Consider the following 25,549-nt stretch of genomic DNA (forward strand, 5'->3'; position numbering starts at 1 on the left):
GTGGTTCTGAACAGACGAACATGTACCGCGTATAGAGGCCAGCCCACTCAGGGCATTACACAGGGTCGCATTTGGACAGGAGTCGATATAATGGTGCTATCCTACAGTAAAACAAACGGATGGCACTGTGATAGACCACATCCAGTTTGCTGAGTAGAGTATGGAAAGCTATTTTGTAGATGACATCGCCGAAGTCAGTGAGGATCGGTAGGATAGTCAGTTTACTAGGGTAAGTTTGGCCGGCGTGAGTGAAGGAGGCTTTGTTGCGAAATAGAGAAGCCGACTCTAGATTTGATTTGGGATTGGAGATGTTGATATGAGTCTGGAGAGGAGAGTTTGCAGTCTAGCCAACACTAGGTACTTATAAGATGTCCACATATTCTAGTCGGAAACCGTCCAGGTGGTGATGCTAGTCGGCGTGGCGGGGCAGCAGCGAAGGGTTGAAAGCAGCATTTGGTTTTACTAGCGTTTAGAAGCAGTTGGAGGCCACGGAAGGAGTGTTGTATGGCATTGAAGCTCGTTTGGAGGTTAGAATAGCACAGTGTCCAAAGGAAGGGCCAGAAGTATACAGATGGTGTCTGTCTGCGTAGAGGTGGATCAGGAATCGCCGCAGCAAGAAGCAACATCATTGATATATATACGAGAAAAGAGTCGGCCCGAGAATTGAACCCTGTGGTCCCCCATAGAGACTGCCAGAGGACCGGACAACATGCCCTCCGATTGGACACACTGAACTCTGTCTGCAAAGTAGTTTTGGTTGTACCAGGCCAAGGCAAGAATACATTAGACATAACACGGAGGCTACTGAGGGATTCTTGAACCGCCTTAAGAAATACTCATGTTCACAGATTGACAAGTAGTTCAGAAAACTGGCTCCAGGTCATCTACAAGGCTATGCTAGGTAAAGTGCCGCCTTATCTCAGTTCACTGGTCACGATGGCTACACCCACCCGCAGCACGCGCTCCAGCAGGTGTATCTCACTGATCATCCCTAAAGCCAAAACCTCATTTGGACGCCTTTCCTTCCAGTTCTCTGCTGCCTGCGACTGGAACGAATTGCAAAAATCTCTGAAGTTGGAGACTTTTATCTCCCTCAACCTTAACCTGTTTGGGCTGCAGGGGCAGTATTGAGTAGCTCTGATAAAAGGTGCCCATTTCAAACGGCCTCGTACTCAATTCTTGCTCGTACAATATGCATATTATTATTACTATTGGATAGAAAACACTCTCAAGTTTCTAAAACCGTTTGAATTATATCTGTGAGTAAAACAGAACTCATTTTGCAGCAAACTTCCTGTCAGAAAGTGAAAAATCTCAAATCGAGGCTCTGTTCCAGGCTATCATTTTGCTTGAGATTTATGACTATACATGCACTTCATACGCCTTCCACTAGATGTCAATAGGCTGTGAGAGGTGAAATGGGATCTCTAGCACTTTCTATGGTGAAAAGAGGCCTCTTGGAATGACAGGACCCCAATTTCCTCTGTTCAGGATGACGCGGGATGGACATCAGCTTTGGCTTCTGAAAAGCTTTCCCTATAGACGTGTAATATCTCCGGCTTTGGTTTTATTTGATAAATGTGACAATATCATCGTAAAGTATGTTTTTTCAATATAGTTTAATCAGATTATTATTTTTTTTTCGGGGGTTTTTGCGTGTTCCGTTCACTGCGTTTGTTCACGAAGGAGAGTTTAGCGGCACTTGGCTAGTTTTGCTTGCTAATTCGCGAGGGAAAAAGGCCATTCTAAAACCAAACAACGATTGTTCTGGACAAAGGACCACTTGTACATTTACATTACATTTAAGTCATTTAGCAGACGCTCTTATCCAGAGCGACTTACAAATTGGAAAGTTCATACATATTCATCCTGGTCCCCCCGTGGGGAATGAACCCACAACCCTGGCGTTGCAAGCGCCATGCTCTACCAACTGAGCCACACGGGACTGTTGAAGATCATCAAAAGTAGGACCCATTTATGATGTTATTTTATATATCTGTCRAAAATTGTTTACTATTAGTTTGCGCCCAGATTTTGGGCACTCTCTCGCCATAACGTAAGCTGGATGTCGTACTAAAGTTATTTTTAGAATTCTAACATGGCGATTGCATTAAGAACTAGTGTATCTATCATTTCCTATACAACATGTATTTTTTAGTCAAGTTTATGAATAGTTATTTGGTCAGAATAGGTGGGTGTCAGAAATAGATCCGGACATTCTGGGAAAAAGATGCTACATGTTTACAATGTATAACCACGGAATTCAGCTCTAAATATGCACATTTTCGAACAAACCATATATGTATTGTGTAATATGATGTTATAGGACTGTCATCTGATGGAGTTTGAGAAGGTTAGTGAAAAAATTTATATATTTTGCTGGTTTATTCGCTATGCTTTTTTGTGCATGCTACCTGTGCTGTGAAAAATGTCTGTGCTTTTTTGTATTTGGTGGTGAGCTAAGATAAATATACGTGGTGTTTTCGCTGTAAAACATTTTAAAAATCGGACATGTTGGCTGGATTCACAAGATGTTTATCTTTCATTAGCTGTATTGACTTGTTAATGTGTGAAAGTTAAATATTAAAAAAAAAATTTTTTGAATTTCACACTCTGCCTTTTCATGGAATGTGGAGGAGTGGCGCCTAGAGGAACCCTGCCTAGACAGGTTGAAGAAGAAGTTACAGGTCTGTGAGAGCCAGAAATCTTGCTTGTTTGTAGGTGACCAAATACTTATTTCACCATAATTTGCAATAAATTCATAAAAAATCCTACAATGATTTCTGCATTTTTTTCCCCTCATTTGTCTTCATAGTTAAGTGTACCTATGATGAAAATTACTTTTAAGTGGAGAATTGCACAATTGGTGACTGACTAAATACTTTTTTTGCTCACTGTAGATACTTTTTACCCGTTTCCTCCAGCATCTTTCACAAGGCCTTTGCTGTTGTTTCTGGATTGATCACCAAAGTACGTTCATCTCTAGGAGACAGAATGTGTCTCTTCCTGAGCGGTATGACGCTGTTGTCCATGGTGTTTATACTTGCATACTATTGTTTGTACAGATGAACGTGGTACCTTCAGGCGTTTGGAAATTGCTCCCAAGGATGAACCAGACTTGTGGAGGTCCACAATTCTTGGCTGATTTCTTTTGATTTTCCCATTATGTCAAGCAAGGCACTGAGTTTGAAGGTGGGCCTTGAAATACATCCACAGGTACACCTCCAATTGACTCAAATTATGTCAATTAGCCTATCAGAAGCTTATAAAGCCATGACATCATTTTCTGGATTTTTCCAAGCTGTTTAAAGGCACAGTCAACTTAGTGCATGTAAACTTCTGACCCACTGGAATTGTAATACATTGAATTATAAGTGAAATAATCTGTCTGTAAACAATTGTTGGAAAAATTACTTGTGTCATGCACAAAGTAGATGTCCTAACCAACTTGCCCAAACTATAGTTTGTTAACAAGAAATTAGTGTAGTAATTGAAAAACTAGTTTTAATGACTCCAACCTAAGTCTATGTAAACTTCCGACTTCAATTTATATATTTAAAAAAAAAAGTTAGACAGGATTATCTAGGAGGCGTGACAGTACCTCCCCTCTAGGGGTGCCACCCTGCGGCCCACCTGGGCAAGCCTGACGGGCCGGCCGAGGCACGGGTGCTGGACAAGCCGGCTGGGAGTAAAATACCGACGAACCGGCAGAGGCATGGGAGCCTGTCGATCCCGCTGAGGCGTGGGAGCAATTATTCCATTAATTGGAATAATTATATGTTATAATTATTCCAATTCTTTTCCCATTAATTTCCCCCTTAGGAATGGTTGAACGAACCAGAGGTAACTAATTTACGTTTTTTAGGACTACAAGCTGGCGAGCTCTATAGACAATTAATATTTATTTTACAACAGACCTACTTGTAACCTATCGTAAACTAAAGCACAAACACGGAGCACAAAATAAAAAAGACAGTTCGAACAACTTATCCAATGAAAATGCCTCAACAAAAGTAATCTAAACACTACATATTTGAAGAACTGGTTTAGATTTTGAAATATGCCTACAATAATAATAATGATACACAATAATAATAATAATGATAAATACAAAATTGCATCAAACCTGAATAGCGAGTTGCACACAGTCCATTTGGCCGCACCAATGTTCTTCTCACCTTTGTTCACGAGAATATTACAACTTGTACCCACAGAGGACTCACTTGTCGACTAGTTTTCACTGTACTTTTTCTCCTCTAACTTTAGATTTACTTCAATGAAAAAGGCCTCCATCTGCGCAATCAAGAGTAGCCTATAGGCCAAGGCCCCTCTCGCTCGCTTGCTCTCTCCTCAGCAGCAGGCGCACGTGATCCGAGACAAAAGTGAGAATTTAGGACCCGGACCCGCTCGGGTCCCTGGTCGGATCTCGGAATTTCGGGTCTGTTGGACCCATGAAGAACTCTGGAGTTGGAGGTACTCGAGGACCGGAGTTGGGAACCACTGCTCTAAAAGTATGGCCTCTGTCTCAATTAACATCAATTGCTGAATCCAAAACGTCTGTGTCAGATGTTAGCTTAGTCCCAAAAGGCACCCTATCCCTTACATAATACACTACTTTGACGAGGGCCAGCAAAAGTAGTGTACGGTGAAGGGAATAGGGTGCCATTTTGGATGCAAGTGTTGTAAGTGACTCACCCCCCTCCTCCGGTGATGTAGCTGTAGCCTCCCTGGCCCAGTCCGTAGCCGTACCTCTCCCCGAGACACACCGGTTCAGAGGGGTCGTAACAGCTCAGCAGCATCTGCAGTCTGGGCAGGCTGGGGAGGGTACACATGCATGTACAAACAAACACACACCGAATGCAAACAAGCACTGCTCTCCACATCCAGTAACTTCCGCACTAAATAAAATATAATACGTTTGCTGACTTTTCCCTCAGGAGGCAGTCCTGACACAAGTTCTTTCAACTTTTGTACTTTTCTTTTTGACAGCTTTTTCACTGCATCAGGGGTTTTGGCATAAGTGTACACACACCCATTTTGGACTGAGGAGGAACTATCACTCAGACACACCATCAGCCATTGTGTCTGTTTGTTTGTCTGTCTGTATGTGTGTGTATGTGTGTATGTGTGTGTGTGTGTGTATGTGTGTGTATATGTGTGTGTGCATGTGTATGTGTGTGTGTGTACTGAGAGCCTTACCTGATGAGTGTGTCATCATCCACCACCAGAAGCCATCTCGTCTTTGGCACTGCGTCGCTGACATACCTCTCCAAGATGGCAAACGTCTTCCCACAATGACCTGCGGAACAAAACACACAGAGTACCATTTCTGTAACTCTAGGATGTGAGGTTGCCCATCATTTGACAGGACATTAAAGGTCCAGATCTTAATTTGAGATCTAGAATCCTCACTCAAGAACCAGAACTAAAAATAATTGTGCACATGGATCCCGAGTTAGGATTAAGATTGACTGTGGGATATAGCTTTTTTTTTATTTTTTTTTATTTTTTATTTCACCTTCATTTAACCAGGTAGGCCAGTTGAGAACAAGTTCTCATTTACAACTGCAACCTGGCCAAGATAAAGCAAAGCAGTGCGACAAAAACAACAACACAGTGTTACACATAAACAAACGTACAGTCAATAACACAATAGAAAAATCTACGTACATGTAACGGATGTGAAATGGCTAGCTAGTTAGCGGTGGTGCGCACTAATAGCGTTTCAATCGGTTACGTCACTCGCTTTGAGACCTTGAAGTAGTGGTTCCCCTTGCTCTGCAAGGGCCGCGGCTTTTGTGGAGCGATGGGTAACGATGCTTCGTGGGTGACTGTTGTTGATGTGTGCAGAGGGTCCCTGGTTCGCGCCCGGGTCGGGGCGAGGGGACGGACTAAAGTTAAGCTGTTACATGCATGCATTGATGCATTGATGCTGTTGACCCGGATCACTGGTTGCTGCGGAAAAGGAGGAGGTTGAAAGGGGGGTGAGTATAACGGATGTGAAATGGTTAGCGGTGGTGCGCGCTAATAGCGTTTCAATCGGTTACGTCACTCGCTTTGAGACCTTGAAGTAGTGGTTCCCCTTGCTCTGCAAGGGCCGTGGCTTCGTGGGTGTCAGTTGTTGATGTGTGCAGAGGGTCCCTGGTTCGCGCCCGGGTCGGGGCGAGGGGACGGACTAAAGTTAAGCTGTTACATACAGTGTGTGCAAATGTAGAAGAGTAGGGAGCTAAGGCCATAGAGGCGAAATAATTACAATTTAGATGTGCAGATAGATGTGATAGATGATAGATGTGCAGATGATGATGTGCAAGTAGAGATACTGGGGTGCAAAAGAGCAAAAGGATAAGTAACAATATGGGGATGAGGTAGTCGGTTGTGCTATTTACAGATTGGCTGTGTACAGGTACAGTGATCGGTAAGCTGCTCTGACAGCTGATGCTTAAAGTTAGAGAGGGAGGTATAAGTCTCCAGCTTCAGTGATTTTTGCAATTCATTCCAGTCATTGGCAGCAGAGAACTGGATGGAAAGGTGGCCAAAAGAAGTGTTGGCTTTGGGGATGACCAGTGAAATATACCTGCTGGAATGCGTGCTACGGGTGGGTGTTGCTATGGTGACCAGTGAGCTGAGATAAGGTGGGGCTTTTCCTAGCAAAGACTTACAGATGACCTGGAGCCAGTGGGTTTGGCGACAAATATGTAGTGAGGGCCAGCCAACGAGAGCATACAGGTCGCAGTGGTGGGTAGTATATGGGGCTTTGGTGACAAAACGGATGGCACTGTGATAGACCACATCCAGTTTGCTGAGTAGAGTGTTGGAGGCTGTTTCGTAAATGACATCGCCGAAGTCAAGGATCGGTAGGATAGTCAGTTTTACGAGGGTATGTTTGTCAGCATGAGTGAAGGAGGCTTTGTTGCGAAATAGGAAGCCGATTCTAGATTTAATTTTGGATTTGAGATGCTGAATGTGAGTCTGGAAGGAAAGTTTACAGTCTAACCAGACACCTAGGTATTTGTAGTTGTCCACATATTCTAAGTCAGAACCGTCCAGAGAAGTGATGCTAGTCGGACAGGAGGGTGCGGGAAGCAATCGGTTGAAGAGCATGCACTTAGTTTTACTAAAAGCAGTTGGAGGCCACAGAAGGAGTGTTGTATGGCGTTGAAGCTCGTTTGGAGGTTTGTTAGCACAGTGGCCAAAGAAGGGCCAGATGTATACAGAACGGTGTTGTCAGCGTAGAGGTGGATCAGAGAATCACCAGCAGCAAGAGTGACATCATTGATATATACAGAGAAAAGAGTCGGCCCGAGAATTGAACCCTGTGGCACCCCAATAGAGACTGCCAGGGGTCCGGACAAAAGGCCCTCCGATTTGACACACTGAACTCTATCTGAGAAGTAGTTGGTGAACCAGGCGAGGCAGTCATTTGAGAAACCAAGGCTGTTGAGTCTGCCGATAGCGGTGATTGACAGAGTCGAAAGCCTTGGCCAGGTCGTTGAAGACGGCTGCACAGTACTGTCTTTTATCGATGGCAGTTATGATATCGTTTAGGACCTTGAGCATGCCTGAGGTGCACCCATGACCAGCTCGGAAACCAGATTGCATAGTGGAGAAGGTAAGGTGGGATTCGAAATGGTCGGTGATCTGTTTGTTAACTTGGCTTTCGAAAATGATAGAAAGGCAGGGCAGGATGGATATACAGTATATCACAAAAGTGAGTACACCCCTCACATTTTTGTAAATATTTGAGTATATGTGTACTCACTTTTGTGATATACTGTAGGTCTATAACAGTTTGGGACTAGAGTGTCTCCCCCTTTGAAGAGGGGGATGACCGCGGCAGCTTTCCAATCTTTGGGTATCTCAGATGATACGAAAGAGAGGTTGAATAGGCTAGTAATGGGGTTGCAACAATTTTGGCTGATCATTTTAGAAAGAGAGGGTGGTCCAGATTGTCTAGCCCAGCTGATTTGTAGGGATCCAGATTTTGCAGCTCTTTCAAAACATCAGCGGTCTGGATTTGGGTGAAGGAGAAGCGGGGGGGGGGGGGGGCTTGGGCAAGTTGCTACAGGGGTGCTGAGATGTTGGCCAGGGGTAGGGGTAGCCAAGTGGAGAAAGCATGCCAGCCATAGAAAAATGTTTATTGAAATTATCGATTATCGTAGATTTTATGGTGACAGTGTTTCCTATCCTCAGTGCCATGGCAGCTCCATGGACTTTACAGTGTCCCAAAACTTTTTGGAATTAGTGCTACGGGATGCAAATTTCTGTTTGAAAAAGCTAGCCTTAGCTTTCCTAACTGACTGAGTATATTGGTTCCTGACTTCCCTGAAAAGTCGCATATCGCGGGGGCTATTCGATGCTAATGCAGAATGCCACAGGATGTTTTTGTGCTGGTCAAGGGCAGTCAAATCTGGAGTGAACCAAGGGCTATATCTGTTCTTAGTTCAAAATTTTCTGAATATTGCATGCTTATTTAAGGTGGCGAGGAAAGCACTTTTAAAGACAACCAGGCATCCTCTACTGACGGGATGAGGTCAATATCCTTCCAGGATACCCGGGCCAGGTCGATTAGAAAGGCCTGCTCATTGAAGTGTTTAAGGGAGCGTTTGACCGTGATGAGGGGTGGTCGTTTGACCACAGACCCATTACACACGCAGGCAATGAGGCAGTGATCGCTGAGATCCTGGTTGAAGACAGTAGAGGTGTATTTAGAGTGCTAGTTGGTCAGGATGATATCTAAGAGGGTGCCCATGGTTACAGAGTTAGGGTTGTACCTGGTAGGTTCCTTGATAATTGAGGGCATCTAGCTTAGATTGTAGGACGGCCGGGGTGTTAAGCATGTCCCAGTTTAGGTCACCTAACAGTACGAACTCTGAAGATATATATTTCACATATGGTGTCCTGGGCACAGCTGGGGGCTGAAGGGGGTCTATAACAAGCGGCAACGGTGAGAGACTTATTTCTGAAAAGGTGGATTTTTAACAGTAGAAGCTCAAATTGTTTGGGCACAGACCTGGATAGTATGACAGAACTCTGCAGGCTATCTCTGCAGTACATTGCAACTCCACCCCCTTTGGCAGTTCTATCTTGTCGGAAAATTGTATAGTTAGGGATGGAAATGTCAGGATTTTTGGTGGCCTTCCTAAGCCAGGATTCAGACACGGCTAGGACATCCGGGTTGGCGGAGTGTGCTAAAGCAGTGAATAAAACAAACTTCGGGAGGAGGCTACTAATGTTAACATGCATGAAACCAAGACTTTTACAGTTACAAAAGTCAATAAATGAGAGCGCCTGCGGAATGGGAGTGGTGCTGGAGGCTGCAGGGCCTGGGTTGACCTCTACATCACCAGAGGAACAGAGGTGGTGTAGGATAAGGGTACGGCTAAAGCCTACAAGAACTGGTCATCTAGTGCATTTGGAACAGAGTAAAAGAAGTAGGTTTTTGGGCGATTCAAGGCATAAGGGTATGGGTATGGTACAGACAAGGGTATGGTAGGATGTGAGTACAGTGGAGGTAAACCTAGGCATTGAGTGACGATGAGAGGTTTTGTCTCTAGAGGCACCATTTAAGCCAGGTGAGGTCACCACACGTGTGGGGGGGTGGAACAAAAGTGCTAGCTAAGGCATATTGAGCCGGGCTGGAGGCTCTACAGTGAAATAAGACAATAATCACTAACCAAAACAGCAATAGACAAGGCATATTGACGTTAGGGAGAGGCATGTGTAGCCGAGGGATCATAGGGTCCAGTGAGTAGCTTGGCGAGCTAGATACACGGCAATTCAGACAGCTAGTGGGCCGGGGTTAGCAGGCTAGCAGATGGGCCTCCAGTGGACGTCGCAACGGAAGAGCCTGTTGAAACCCCCTCGGACGGTTCCGTCGGCAAACCAGTCGTGATGGATCGGCGGGGCTCCGTGTCGGCAGTAAAGGGTCTGAGGCAATTAGTAAAAGAGTTATTGTAGCCCAAGAATTGGCTGATGGACCTCTTCGGCTAGCTGGGAGATGGGCCTAGCTCGAGGCTAGCTCCAGGCTAACTGGTGCTTGCTTCGGGACAGAGACGTTAGCCAGGAGTAGCCACTCAGATAGCAGCTAGCTAGGTGCAATGATCCGGTGCAAAGGTTCAGAGCTTGCGGTAGGAATCCAGAGATGTGGTAGAGAAAAAGCAGTCCAATATGCTCTGGGTTGATATCGCGCTGTGCAGACTGGCAGGAATTGACCGGGCTTAGGCTGGTTGATGTCCGAGTTAACGGTGATGACCGCTAACAGTGGCTAACTGACAGCTAGCAGCTAGTTAGCTTCCTAGCTTCTGATGGGGGTTCCGTTTCTAAAATATAAAAAATAGCAGATCCGTACCACATTGGGTGAGGCGGGTTGCAGGAGATTATGTTTACATTTACATTTACATTTAAGTCATTTAGCAGACGCTCTTATCCAGAGCGACTTACAAATTGGTGCATTCACCTTATGACATCCAGTGGAACAGCCACTTTATGTTCAATCCGTAGATGGAAATTGAGATATATATCTTTTTAAATATATACGAAGAAAGCGATATATACACGGGAAGGGACAAGACAAAAACAGACGTCCGACTGCTATGCCATCTTGGATCATGAAAGCTAGATTGTTGTCTGTAGCCACATACTGACTTTGTTGAAAGACTTAATACAATGTCCGACAACTTGTTGGAGACAGGTTGACTTYACAGACCAGATGTATTTCAATTCAGAGACATGGTCCACAGAATCAAAGCTCTCATTCCCGTCACAGTAGGGGAATCCTTAAGGCGAGAGGAAATCAATAAAGCTATTATGCCCTGTCTGACTAGAATTACATTTAATTGACAAATCTTTATCCAATCTGGCCAAAAAAAGTCAGATACTGTACAACAACAGAGGAGATGAATGTAGGCTTAGAGGGAGTGAGGGAGCAATATAATGACTAATCAGGAGACGGAAAAGAAGAAAGTTACACAGTGAAGCTAGCTGGGGTCCGACTTACTGTGTAATAATACCACCGGCACAGACTTCGTCCTAAATGGCACCCTATTTCCTTTATGGTGCACTACTTTTGACCAGGGATCGCAGTCTGTTACAGGAGGACACTCCATAACAAACAGCAAGAAACCCAGCGAAATAATGTCGCTCATCGCCATCGGAATCCCCGTCTGTCCTCTCTCCAGCCATCGGGACTGAGAGATATGGTGAAATACCCCATAGGCAAGCACACCATCACAGAGAATCACAGACCCTCATGCTTAATTTAACAGTCCCCTCGAGGTGCTCTCATTCTTTCCTTGTCTTCCCCTGTAGCACCCTCGTCTTGTTACCCCTCTCTCCGCCTCGCCCTCCATTTGGCAAATCTGACCATAACTTTATTACATCTACATTACATTTAAGTCATTTAGCAGACGCTCTTATCCAGAGCGACTTACAAGTTGGTGCATTCACCTTATGATGTCCAGTGGAACAACCACTTTACAATAGTGCATCTAACTCTAAGGGGGGGGGGGGGGGGGTAGAAGGATTACTTTATCCTATCCTAGGTATTCCTATCCTTTATCCTCGTGATTCCTGCTTAAAAGCAAAAACTAAAGCAGGAAGTACCAGTGACTCACTCAATACGGAAGTGGTCTGAAGACGTGGATGCTACGCTACAGGACTGTTTTACTAACACACACTGGAATATGTTCACGTGATCCAATGGCATTGGGGTGGCAGGTAGCCTAGTGGTTAGAGCGTTGGACTAGTAACCGAAAGGTTTCAAGATCGAATCCCCGAGCTGACAAGGTAAAAATCTGTCGTTCTGCCCCTGAATAAGGCAGTTAACCCACTGTTCCTAGGCCGTCATTGAAAATAAGAATTTGTTCTTAACTGACTTGACTAGATAAATAAAATTAAAAATTGAGTCACCGGCTTCATCAATAAGTGCATTGACGATGTCATCCCCACAGTGACCGTACGTACATATCCCAACCAGAAGCCATGGATTACAGGAAACATCCGCACCGAGCTAAAGGCTAGAGCTGCCGCTTTCAAGGAGCGGGATACTAATCCAGACGCTTAAAAGAAATCACGCTTTGTCCTCCGACGAACCATCAGAGAGGCAAAGCATCACCACAGGACTAAGATTGAATCGTACTACAACGGCTCTGACGTTTGTCAGATGTATCAGGGCTTGCAAACCACCTCTCGGGCAAAACATTTTAGTTCCCCCACCCATCTTGACGGCGTAGTTTACGTTTAAGTTTTAAAGTTAATGTGGCCAGCAAATCTCTTACTGTCAAATTGACTGGGGCTGAGCAATTTGTATAAATCAAATCAAATGTCATTGGTCGGATACACATATTTAGCAGATGCTATTGCGTGTGTAGCAAAATGCTTGTGTTCCTAACTCAAATAGTGCAGAAATATATAACAGTACACAATAATATACACAAAAAGAGTATAAATATACAGTACCAGCCAAAAGTTGGACACACGTACTCATTCAAGGGTTTTTCTTTATTTTGTAAAATTTTCTACATTGTAGTGAAGACCTCAAAACTATAACATAACACATATGGAATCATGTAGAAACCAAAAAAGTGTTAAACAAATCAAAATACCTTTTATATTTCACATTCTTCAAAGTAGCCACCCTTTGCCTTAATGACAGCTTTGCACACTCTTGGCATTTTCTCAAGAAGCTTCAGGAAGAATGCTTTACCAACATGTGGTGATTCACATTTTCAGTTTTGCGCGAAATGCTGACATCTATCCATGGCTTTAGGTTCGGATAGGTTTTAATTGTCACAGTGGGAACAACATCCACTTTACACTTCCTGAGTACCGCACGCTAATGGATTGTGCCACAATCGGTTAGCGTTAGTCTTAGGCCCAGTCAACTTGAGTGGCTCCAGTCAATTTGAGCGTCTCCGTAAGCTAACTGATTCGGTTAGCGTGCGGCTCAGGCCCAGTCAATTTGACAACAAGAGCCGATCTGTCTTTGGTTGACAAATAAGTAGTATGCACCAATTTCATTACTATAGATACAGTACAAGTCAAAAGTTTGGACACACCTACTCATTCAAGGGTTTTTCTTTATTTTTACTATTTTCTACATTGTAGAATAATAGTGAAGACATCAACACTATGAAATAACACATATGGAATGATGTAGTAACCAAAAAAAGTGTTTAAAAAAATCGAACATATTTTATATTTCAGATTCTTCAAACCCTTTGCCTTGATGACAGCTTTGCACACTCTTGACATTTTCTTCAGGAGGAATGCTTTTCCAACAGTCTTGAATGAGTTCCTACATATGCTGCGTGCTTGTTGGCTGCTTTTCCTTCACTCTACAGTCCAACTCATCCCAAACCATCTCAATTGGGTTGAGGTCGGGTGATTGTGGAGGCCAGGTCATCTGATGAAGCACCATCACTCTCCTTCTTGGTCAAATAGCACTTACACAGACTGAAGGTTTGTTTTGGGTCACTAAGCGCAAACCAGATGGGATGGCGTATCGCTTCAGAATGCTGTGGTTGCCATGCTGGTTAAATGTGCCTTGAATTCTAAATAAATCACAGACAGTGTCACCAGCAAAGCAACCCCACACCATCACACCTCCTCCATGTCACGGTGGGAACCACACATGTGGAGATCATCCGTTCACCTACTCTGCGTCTCACTGCGGTTAGAACCAAAAATCTCAAATTTGGACTCAACAGACCAAAGGACAGATTTCCACTGGTCTAATGTCCATTGTTCGTGTTTTTTGGCCCAAGCAAGTCTCTTCTTCTTATTAATAGTGGTTTTTTGCAGCAGCAATTCGACCATGAAGGCCTGATTTGTGTGACTGCGTGTATGGCGTCGTGTGGGCGAGCGGTTTGCTGATACCATACTCACTAGACATTAAACCCATTGAGCATGTTCCGGATGCTCTGGATCGACATGTACAACAGCATGTTCCAGTTCCCGCCAATATCCAGCAACTTCGCACTTCAATTGAAGAGGAGTGGGACAACATTCCACAGGCCACAATCGACACCCTGATAAACTGTATGTGAGGGAGATGTGTCGTGCTGCATGAGGCAAATGGTGGTCACAGCAGATACTGACTGATTTTCTGATCCACGCCCTTACCTTTTTTTTTTAGGTATCTGATACACATCTGTATTCCCAACCAATAAAAGTGTTGCATGTTGCATTTCAATTTTTGTTCAGTGTGATAAAAGCATTGCTTGAATCTATCATCGTATTTGGGGATCCGAGAAAATATAGTCTTTGATAAACACATTTCATGTAATTTTACATGAATGGGAGACAAGAATAATATTTTTTAATACAACACCAGAGCATGTGAGTTGAGTTAAGTGAGGAGACCCGCATGCGTAACTTGGCTGGAGTGCTGAGATAATTGAAAAAAAAGTTGGGAGTGTTGGCCCACTCTCCAGCTCTAATTTTGCTACGGCTCAACCATGAGCTCTGGGCATGATCTACACAGCATATTTCGCTTCCTTTATCACTATTCTTATAATTTGCACAATTCTGTTGTATTTATTTAGCCTACCCCACTACGAGGTATGCACAGAGAAAAAGCACCTTGTTTTTTAAGGAGGGGCTGGTGACTGAAGGAATTGGCTGAGAAAATATATAGGATAGTCGACTATAATTCTGTCTGTCAAACAGGTACAGTAGGGCTACCTCTTATTTCTTAACTAGGAAGAAATAGGGTCCAACACAAGAAAAAAAATGACTGTGAACACTGAGGCTGTACCCAATTAAAGTTAGTTTTAACAGTGGCCAAGTAGACTACTGTGGATATTTGATCAGAATGTAGGCCTACCAGAGTTGCCTACCTTCAAAAACAATGGAGAAAATGCATCCCATAACATTTTAACATGGAAATAGCTGTGCTATCATTCAGCCTACAGTAGCGGCGAATGTGTGGTGTTCAATGTAGGCCTACCTTTGACCTTTGAAGAAGAAAAAAAAACACTTTACAAAATAAAACATTATTATTCCCATTCCATTATTACAGAAAATCAGAGAAATTATGCTACACACTGTCTATTGGCTACTTAGCTTTTTCAAGCCAGTCTCAAAATACAACACTGCCTCTTCAGACCAAAAAAAGCTCTTTCCCCGACTCGCTTTCAAAGGTGTCTAGAAATGTACACGTTTTGTGTTCTTGTCGGAAGCAATCACTCCTCTATTGCTGACTATGCACTTATCTATAACTGGGCTAATAGCGCAGTAACTAGCAAAGGATATGAACAAATGTAATGGTAGGAGGTAATGGTAGGAGGACTCACTGTAGCTGACCGGGTGGTGACATGACTACTGTAGTTAAAATAAGAGAAACTCATAAATGAGACTCAGATCACACAAAGTTTTTTTCACAATTAAATCTCAACAAGATACATTTGCTCATCCTATGGCCATAATATTGGGTCAAATAATATCAAATCAAATGCTATTGGTCACACACAGTACACGTGTTTAGCAGATGTTATAGCGGGTGTAGCGAAATGCTAGAGTTTCTAGCTCCGACAGCGAGGTAATATCTAACAATTTCACAACAACACACACAAAAGTAAAGGAATGGAATTAGGAATATATAAACATTGGGCAAGCAATGTCAGAGCGGCATAGACAGAGTTGAAGTCGGAAGTTTACATACACCTTAGCCAAATACATTTAAACTCAGTTTTCACAATTCCTGATATTTAATCCTAGTACAAATTCCCTGTCTTAGGTCAGTTAGGATCACCACTTTATTTTAAGAACGTGAAATGTCAGAATAATAGTAGAGAGAATGATTTGTTTCAGCTTTTATTTCTTTCATCACATTCCCAGTGGGTCAGAAGTTTACATACACTCAATTAGTATTTGGTAGCATTACCTTTAAATTGTTTAACTTGGGTCTGTAAGGACTGGGTGTCGGAGTGCGAAGTCAGGCGCAGAAAAAACAGAGGATTCAATAACAATGTTCCTTTTAATGAAACACGGCACTTCGGCCACCCCACTAATACACTGGGTGCTCTACGTAAACTGCCCCAGACACGGGGAACGAAAAACAGTCCAGTAAACAAACTCGAACATACATAAACACGTAGTCCGAACAAACACCAAGCTTACACACTAACAATCCCGCACAAAGAAACGGGCGGGCCGGCTGACTGATAAAGCCCAACTAATTAAGCACAAACACAAAACAGGTGTAACCAATAAACACATAAGGAGGGGGAGAAAAGGATCAGTGGCAGCTAATAGGCCGGTGACGACGACCGCCGAGCGCCACCCGAACGGGAAGGAGAGCCTGCCTCGGTCGGAGTCGTGACAGGGTCAAACGTTTAGAGCAGCCTTCCACATGCTTCCCACAATAAGTTGGGTGAATTTTGGCCCATTCCCTCCTGACAGAGCTGTTGTAACTGAGTCAGGTTTGTAGGCCTCCTTGCTCGCACATGCTTTTTCAGTTCTGCCCACAAATGTTCTATGGGATTGAGGTCAGGGCTTTGTGATGGCCACTCCAATACCTTGACTTTGTTGTCCTTAAGGCATTTTGCCACAACTTTGGAAGTATGCTTGGGGTCATTGTCCATTTGGGAGACCCATTTGCGACCAAGTTTTAACTTCCAGACTGATGTCTTGAGATGTTGCTTCAATATATCCACATAGTTTTCCTTTCCTCATGATGCCATCTATTTTGTGAAGTGCACCAGTCCCTCCTGCAGCAAAGCACCCCCACAACATGATGTTGCCACCCTGTCCTTCACGTTTGTGAGAGTGTTCTTCAGCTTGCAAGCCTCCCCCGTTTTCCTCCAAACACAACAATGGTCATTATAGCCAAACAGTTCTATTTTTGTTTCATCAGACCAGAGGACATTTCTCCAAAAAGTACGATATTTGTCCCCATTTGCAGTTGCAAACCGTAGTCTGGCTTTTTTAGGGCGGTTTTGGAGCAGTGGCTTCTTCCTTGCTGAGCGGCTAGGTTATGTCGATATGGGACTCGTTTTACTGTGGATATAGATACTTTTGTACCTGTTTCTGCTAGCATCTTCACAAGGTCCTTTGCTGTTGTTCTGGGATTGATTTGCACTTTTTGCACCAAAGTACGTTCATCTCTAGGATACAGAGCGCGTCTCCTTCCTGAGCGGTATGACGGCTGTGTGGTCCCATGGTGTTTATACTTGCGTACTATTGTTTGTACAGATGAACGTGGTACCTTCAGGCGTTTGGAAATTGCTCCCAAGGATGAACCAGACTTGTGGAGGTCTACAATTTATTTTCTGAGGTCTTGGCTGATTTCTTTTGATTTTCCCATGATGTCTGGCAAAGAGGCACTGAGTTCTAAGGTAGGCCTTGACATACATCCACAGGTACACCTCCAATTGACTCAAATGATGTCAATTAGCCTATCAGAAGCTTATAAAGCCATGCCATAATTTTCTGGAATGTTCCAAGCTGTTTAAAGGCACAGTCAACTTAGTGTATGTAAACTTCTGACCCACTGGAATTGTGATACAGTGAATTATAAGTGAAATAATCTGTCTGCAAACAATTGTTGGAAAAATTACTTGTCATGCACAAAGTAAATGTCCTAATCGACTTGCAAAAACTATAGTTTGTTAACAATACATTTGTGGAGTGGTTGAAAAACGAGTTTTAATGACTCCAACCTAAGTGTATGTAAACTTCCGACTTCAACTGTAGATACAGTAGAATAGGATAGAATACAGTATATACATGAGATGAGTATTGCAAAATATGTATTCTTTTTTTTAAAAGTGTCTAGTGTTCCATTATTAAAGTGACCAGTGATTCCAAGTATATGTATATAGGGCAGCAGCCTCTAATGTGTTAGTGATGGCTATTTAACAGAATTTAACAGTCTGTTAAATAGACATCAACATTAAAATAGGGAGCTGCCCCTTTTAAGGCCATTTTCTTCTCTTAATCATATGACAATCAACTTTTACCAGTTGAATGTTGACAGAAATAAAATAAGTGTCTGGTTAAAAGTAGTGCACTATGTAGTGAATAGGGTGCCATTTGGAATGATGACAGAGTGGTGAATGAGCTTTCCATGCCAGCGCTACGCCAAGGCCAACCAAGGTTTTTGATTTCCGATTTAGCGTGCCGTTGAATAATGATAAGTAGGGTGATTACACAGCCCCGGCTCTGTTGGATTGTGCGTGAAAGAAAGAGTGTTGGCTTTGTCTGTTCCAGATACACTGATTTACTGCATATTACAGCACAAGCATTCCATTACACACCATTCCCTTCCCCTGACCCTTTCCCATTGGAGAATTGATAGGTGAAATTGTCATAATTAAGATAAAATCAGAAGAGAGCAAGGTTGATAGCTAACAACCCTATTCAGAGTTTACTTGAACTCTTCTATAAAACTCAAGTCAATAACGGTAATTTACTCGCAGAGAAGTGGTACTGATTGAATCGGAGGTTTCCATATTCATTCCAAAACCATCCTAAAAGTTGGGCATTTCCACCTGATAAGACTAAATCGTATCGAAATCTTACAGTATCTTAAGACTATTAGTATTTAAGACTGAATCTATCAAATGACACAACATCTGATCGAGCCAGCATATTCAAATTCCTGCTACTGTGGGCATATTCGACATTATTAACAGGTCTACCTGAAGTCATGCTGACATTGTTACTATCTCTTACACTTCAATAGATGCAGTCTGTCACAATAGTCCTGAATGAAAATGACCCAGGTCGCAATCATGAGAAAAAAAAAACAATCCGGCTTTCGTCGTTTGACATTGAGAACCGTGGAAAAGATGAGAGCTGAAATTTTAGTAAATTCATCTGTCACAGACAAGACACCCAATTAACAACCTCATGAAAAAGCAGTGGCAAAACAGAGGCACAAAATGTTCCCACAGCCCTTTGTTGCATCCCAAATGTTATGAGAGCAGGATCAGACAGGAAGCCAAATTAACCTTGATTAAATAATAACAACACAATATAACGTGTAGTGCAATTGGTAGACTGGTATAACATGCCTTGTTGTACCTGTAGCATCAGACTTGCCATCTGCCAGAGTTTGTCAGACTGAATCAAATCAGGAAATAATTCAGTCCTTATCTATTCAATTCACTTGGGCATATAGCTGAATCTACACATCTGCTAGCATGCGACATAATGTCATCTCGAAATAAGAGAACTAAAAACATCCGACAAACTTAGATTTTTATGAAGTGAATTATCTTAGATCTTAGCTTCATACACATTATTTAGCGATCTTTATCTTTGAACAAAATCAACTCTGAACTGTTCAACTGTACTTTTGAAATTGCATAAAATTGTCCCAATTGCAACATGTCCTGACTAGAGTGGATATGTGGATGGGAGCAGGGCCTGTATTCACATTGCATCTCAGATTAAGTGTGCTGATCTAGGACCAGGTCCTCCCTGTCCATGTAATCTTAATAATTATTCATATCTAAATTAGGCAAAAGTGATCCTAGATTAGCACTCCAACTCTGAGACATTTTATGGATACAGGCCCTGGACTAACTCACCTCTCTCTGTGTTGGGGACTCCTAGGTCGATGGTAGGTATGGAGGGGTCAGTGTGGTCACTGTAATACTCCAACAGAGATGCCTCTCTCTCCCACGTCTTCTTCACCACTGGGACTGGGGCAGGACAAAAGAACGACAGGTAAAACAATACAGCTCAACACTTCCACACTACCATAGTCAGAAGAATCAGGCTTCTGTATACAGAAAACTTGCAGCATTATTCATTATGAATGTTAAAAACATATAACTTGTCTTTCACAGAACTTTTTGAAATAAACATGATTTAATTATTATAATCAGAACAATTAGCTGTGACCGACATGTCAGCCGGAGCTGATGTCGAATTTTCCGGGTGCTTCCGAAATTCAAACAGCCAAGTCAAAGCAAGTTGGTGACTGACATCTTGTGCTGAGAGTTAAACCAGACCTGACAGAGTCAGCACTTTACCAGGCACACATCTCAAAAGGCAAAAAATACACTCTTTTAGAAGAATAGAGAAAATGTCGACATGAATATTTTACGAACATTATGGACCCTGTCTGAGTTTCACCACCCCAGAGCTTCAGAGGAGCTTCAAAGATCTGACTCACCCCTCTCAGTGTGAAACTTCTTACAAGTTTTCACAGCGACAAAGATGTCTTCCTTCTTTACAGGCTCCCCCTGTAAAAAAAACAGGAAAAAGTTTTTCCTGGTCAGGTCACGTGGTCAGGAAAAACACTGCACCCTATTGAAGGAACATACATCCTAGGAGAGGAGCTGTTATCATTGTTGAAGCACTATTGAGATGGTGAATTTTTCCAATTCCCTGCCCCGTGTTGAATTGTACTCGTGAATATTGCAATATCTCCTCAAGATGACACAGGTTATTAGGTTATTAGTTGAGTGAAATGTGAATTGGCCGTCTTTATTTAAGTGCTCAGACCTCCTGCCTGTCTATCTGTGGCTCTCAGGCTGATGAGGCCTCTCTGTGAGGCTCAAGGCCTTCTGCTTTATGGCTGCATCTCAAACGGCACACTATTCCCCATGTAGTGCACTACTTTTGACCAGGGCCAGTAGGGAACAGGGTGGAATTTGGGACACACCCAATGTGTTATCACCATCTTCTCGGCATATTAGAGCTCTGGCAACAACCAGGTTAGTGGGAAGATGAAGTGGAGAAAGGGTAGGAGGGAGGAAGGGTAGGAGGGAGGAAAGATAGAAGAGAGAATAAAAGGAACAAGCCAGAAATGAGAGGTTGAGAAAGGGTAGGAGGGAGTTATGAAATTATGAAAATGTATGCACTCGCTCTGGATAAGAGCATCTGCTAAATGACAAAAAATGTAATTAAAACATAATTAAATATTTTTTTTTAATTTAAATTAAAATGAGGGAGTAGGAGTAGGAGGGAGGAAGGATAGAAGACTAACTGGAGAGAGAGAGCCAAGATAGCCCTGGATCTCTCTCCCTAAGGGGAATGAGAGAGAAGGAGAAAGCGTATGTGATTAACATTTTATGTTCGTGCTTTTCTAATAACCAATTTCTGTGTTCATGCTAGTGACTGATGAATGAATCCTCACTATCAGTGATTGCAATTTAGCAGTACGCCTAGACCATTGTTTTGAGAATGAAAGATATCAGTTTCAAGGTCCCAGCTTAGAGAAGAAGCCTCATCAGGTATTGGTCTGTCACATGCATGAACCAGTATTGGTTGGTCACATGAATGAAGCAAACGTTAATGATTAATTAATTATGAATAACGAATAAGCTAAATCATGCAAATATAACTTGTCTGCAGTATATAAGAAATCTAACGGGACTGCCCCAGAAGAGCTCCTGACAGATGTGTACTATGGTGCATCAAGTTTGTTGGAACCTCTCCAGTTACCTGTTGTGGCAGACCAGGGGATTGGGTCAAGACGTTTACACAGATCAGACACAGACAGAGTATGATTAGCTTGGTATCAAGGGTGTTTATTTAATAATAAATCAAAAGAAAAGGATAGGTCTCCCCCATGAGACCCTCTCCGGGATACCGTCTTCTGGGCTCCGGGTCTTGCTGTATCCTGTTGGGCACACAAACTCAAACTCCCTCGTCTTAGCTCGGGCACCGTCTCCAACTACATGGAAGTCACCTTACTTCCCCCAGTCCTCCCCTGTGTGCTGCCCTTCTAGCAGCTTTATGGGGCTTGTACAGCTGGTGAGCAATCAGCCCTTGATTACTCACCAACTCCCCAATCAGCCCCAATTAGTCCTGGGCGGAGAGCTCGTCGAGACCTGGCACGTCCAGCAGATGGAATCATCGCCTCGTGATGTATACTCCGTCTGTCACCAGGCCTCGACGAGTCTCCCCCTGGTGGCTGACCAGCTGTACGCCACACGGCTCTGTGTGGGCGGGGACTGTCGTTAGTGCGACGTACGTCTCCCTTCTCGATAGGGCATCCACGTTTCCATGCTTAGCCCCTGACCTGTGCACAACAGAAAAAGAGAAGCGTTGAAGGGACAAGAACCACCTGGTAACCCGATCGTTTGTGTCCTTTCCCCTGGCCATCCAGACCAGGGGAGCATGGTCCGTGACCAGGGTGAAGTGGGTACCCAACAGGTAATACTTGAGAGTGTTTAGAGCCCACTTCACCGCTAGACACTCTTTCTCCACAACGGAGTACTTTTTCTCTCTAGGAACCAGCTTTCTGCTGATGTACATGATGGGGTGCTCCTCCCCATCGTGTATCTGGGACAGAACGGCGCCTAGTCCCGTATCACACGCATCCATCTGGACCACCATCGGCACCTGGAAATCGGGCGTTACGAGAATCGGATGGGAGCACAGCGCTTCCTTCAGACGGCTGAACGCCGCTTCTGTCTCGTTCGTCCATTTCACTGATTTCGGGAGGCAGGCCCTGGTTAGATCGGTGAGGGGGGAAGCTATAGCCGCAAAGTTGAAGATAAATCGGCTATAGTATCCTGCCAGTCCCAGGAAGGACTTGACCTGTGTTTTGGTGCGTGGAACGGGCCAGTCACGCACCGCTTGAACCTTCCTCTCCTGGGGCTTGACGTTCCCCCGTCCGATCAAATACCCCAGGTACTCCACCTCCTCGAAACCTAGTTTGCACTTCTTGGGGTTTGCGGTCAACCCGGCTTGTCTGAGCGCATCCAGCACCGGAGGTGCATCAAGTGCTCTTTCCAACCTTGGGTTTGGATGATGATGTCATCCAAATAGGCCGCTGCGTACAACTGGGGTGGTCGAAGTACTTTGTTCATCACCCGTTGAAATGTGGGTGGGGCTCCATGGAGACCGAACGGGAGCACCTGGTACTGATACAAACCGTCTGGTGTCGAGAACATCGTCTTCTCCCTGGAGGAGGCTGCCAACGGTACCTGCCAATATCCTTTGGTCAGGTTCAAGGGAGCTGATGTACCGGGCCTTTCCCAATCGGTCGATGAGCTCATCCACCCTCGGCATGGGATATGTGTCGAACAAGCTGATGTCGTTCAGCCCCCGGAAATCGTTACAGAAGCGGAGGCTACCGTCCGGTTTGGGCACCAACACAATTGGGCTGCACCATGCACTGTGGGACTCTTCAATGACCCCCATCCTCAGCATAGCCTCCGCTTCTTGTTTCACGGCCTTCCTTCGGGCCTCCGGAATCCGATATGGCCTCTTTCTTACCGTTTCGCCCGGGCCGGGTACGGATTCCGCACCGGGCCGGGTACGGCCGTGTTCCGATCGACAAGCCTCCTGAGCTCTTGCTTCTGGGCCGGGTCGAGGTCCTCATTGCTCAGTACCGTTGGCGTCCTGGGTCCCGACCATAACACGGCCAAGGCTGTCCTCTCGTGCCACTTCTTCAACAGGTTCACGTGGTAAATCTGTTGAGGTTTCCGTCTCCCCGGTTGCCGTACGCGGTAATTGACAGGTCCCATTTCTCGACCACCTTGTATGGTCCGTGCCATGTTGCCAGGAACTTACTTTCGGCCGTGGGGATTTAAGACCAGCACCCTGTCTCCCACCTGGAATTCTCGGGGCTGGGCTCCCCGATTGTAGACCTGGGCTGGGGGCGTTGGGCCTTCTCCATATGTTCCCTCACGATGGGCCATATGGCTGTCATCCGCTCCCTCATCGTCTTCACGTGCTCTACCATGCTGCGTAATGGGGTCGGTTGGGCTTCCCACAACTTCTTTGCGAGGTCCATAGAACAATCAGCCCTTGATTACTCACCAACTCCTCAATCAGCCCCAATTAGTCCTGGGCGGAGAGCCCGTCGAGACCTGGCATGTCCAGCAGATGGAGGCATCGCCTCATGATGTATACTCCGTCTCACCAGGCCTCGACGAGTCTCCCCCTGGTGGCTGACCAGCTGTGCGCCACACTGTTAATAAACAATGACTCATTGAAGATTGACTTTGAACGTCCCTGTGTAGAATTTCCCAAAAATTTTGGCGTCAAGAACAGGATGATTGATTCTGCCTGCAGAGCTTTCCAGTGGAGGTCTGTGAGGAAAACCGGTGGCGCAATTTATGAAGCGTGAGGGAAATTCCCGTCTGACCAAAAGAGGACGAGACCCGCCCAGACCAGACCCTTACTGTGAGCTGCCCAGGAGGAGACACATTATCCGCGAACAATTGAGGGACTGTCTTTGAGTCAATTTAAATGAATTTGTGTAAAAAAAAAGATATATAATAAAACCAATAAAATGATGGCGAATAATGCAAAATAAGGTACCCATAGTCTTATAGAGAGAAAGGCTATTCACTAGTCTTATGAGAAGACTAGAGCAAGGGCGTAACGGTACCATGGCAGCTGTCTGTAGGCATTTATAGGAGAAGTGTCTAAGTGGTCTGCAGCCACTTCTAATAGTTTGTGAAAGATACATATGGTGCAAATGGGTAATAAGGGAGATTACCGAGTGTGTTTGGGAGTAAATGTGGATGTGAAAGTTGTGTGAGAGTGGAAAGCACATGTTAAGCTGATTGAAATGTGGATAAGCTGATTGATTGAAATTTGGATAATAAGTGGCTTGAAAATTGGATAATTAAAGGAATGAAATTTAGCTATTAAGTACTGAGTAAATGAGAGCTGTGTGAAATAAGTTTTTCGATCTATAACGCTAACTATGGTTATCTAGGGATTCCGTCCACCACCACCCATCGTAGTCTGGGACTACTAGCACGAGTGTCATTGAGCACGGGGTGTTTTATATGTATAGGAAGAAGCAGAAAGAGAATCATTGAAGATACATATGAGGCATAGGATGTAATGACAGAAATGTCTACGTGGTCTGAACCACTGATAATGGCACAAGTGTTATTATTATTGTAGGAATTTAGGAATCGTTAAAGATGCACATGTGGGGGTGTGGATGTAAATACCTAAGTCCACCACTGCCCATCGGCTCTCTCAATCAATCAACCACATTTATTCATAAAGCCCTTTTTACATCAGCAGATGTCACAAAGTGCTATAGAGAAATCCAGCCTAAAACCCAAAACAGCAAGCAATGCAGATGTAGAAGCACAGTGGCTAGAAAAAACTCCCTAGAAAGGCAGGAACCTAGAGAGGAACCAGGCTCTGAGGGGTGGCCAGTCCTCTTCTGGCTGTGCCGGGTGGAGATTTTAAGAGTACATAGCCATTAAGGCCAGATATTTCTACTTGATGTTCAAATGTTCATAGATGACCAGCAGGATAATAATCACAGTGGTTGTAGAGGGTGCAACAGGTCAGTGCCTCAGTAGTAAATGTCAGTTGATTTTTCATAGCCGAGCATTCAGAGGTCGAGAAAGCTGGTGCGGTAGAGAGAGAGTCAAAAACACCAGGTCCTGGATAGGTAGCACATCCTGTAAACAGGTCAGGGTTCCCTAGTCACAAGCAGAACAGTTGAAACTGGAGCAGCAGCACGACCAGGTGGACTGGGGACAGCCAGGAGTCATCAGGCCAGGTAGTCCTGAGGCATGATCCTAGGGTTCAGGTCCTCTGGGAAGGGAGGGGGAGAAGGAGAATTAGAAGGAGCATACGTAAATTCACACAGGACACCAGATAAGTC

The 25,549-nt window shown here is 44.2% G+C and overlaps 1 protein-coding gene across 3 annotated transcripts in view; it reads right to left on the reverse strand.

Moving 5' to 3' along the window:
- Positions 1–25,549, reverse strand: part of LOC111949527 (beta-1,3-glucosyltransferase) — a 147,192-nt gene that overhangs the window by 9,102 nt on the left and 112,541 nt on the right. For all 3 annotated transcript variants that reach the window (XM_070433940.1, XM_070433939.1, XM_023966787.3), the window contains 4 exons: positions 20,126–20,195; positions 19,536–19,649; positions 5,200–5,299; positions 4,696–4,815 (listed from right to left, as the gene is read on the reverse strand). In XM_070433940.1, the coding sequence (XP_070290041.1) occupies positions 4,696–4,815; positions 5,200–5,299; positions 19,536–19,649; positions 20,126–20,195 (404 nt within the window). The remainder of the gene's footprint in view (positions 1–4,695; positions 4,816–5,199; positions 5,300–19,535; positions 19,650–20,125; positions 20,196–25,549) is intronic.

The sequence above is a fragment of the Salvelinus sp. IW2-2015 genome, linkage group LG22 (assembly GCF_002910315.2).
Source record: "Salvelinus sp. IW2-2015 linkage group LG22, ASM291031v2, whole genome shotgun sequence".
NCBI classification, from domain to species: domain Eukaryota; kingdom Metazoa; phylum Chordata; class Actinopteri; order Salmoniformes; family Salmonidae; genus Salvelinus; species Salvelinus sp. IW2-2015.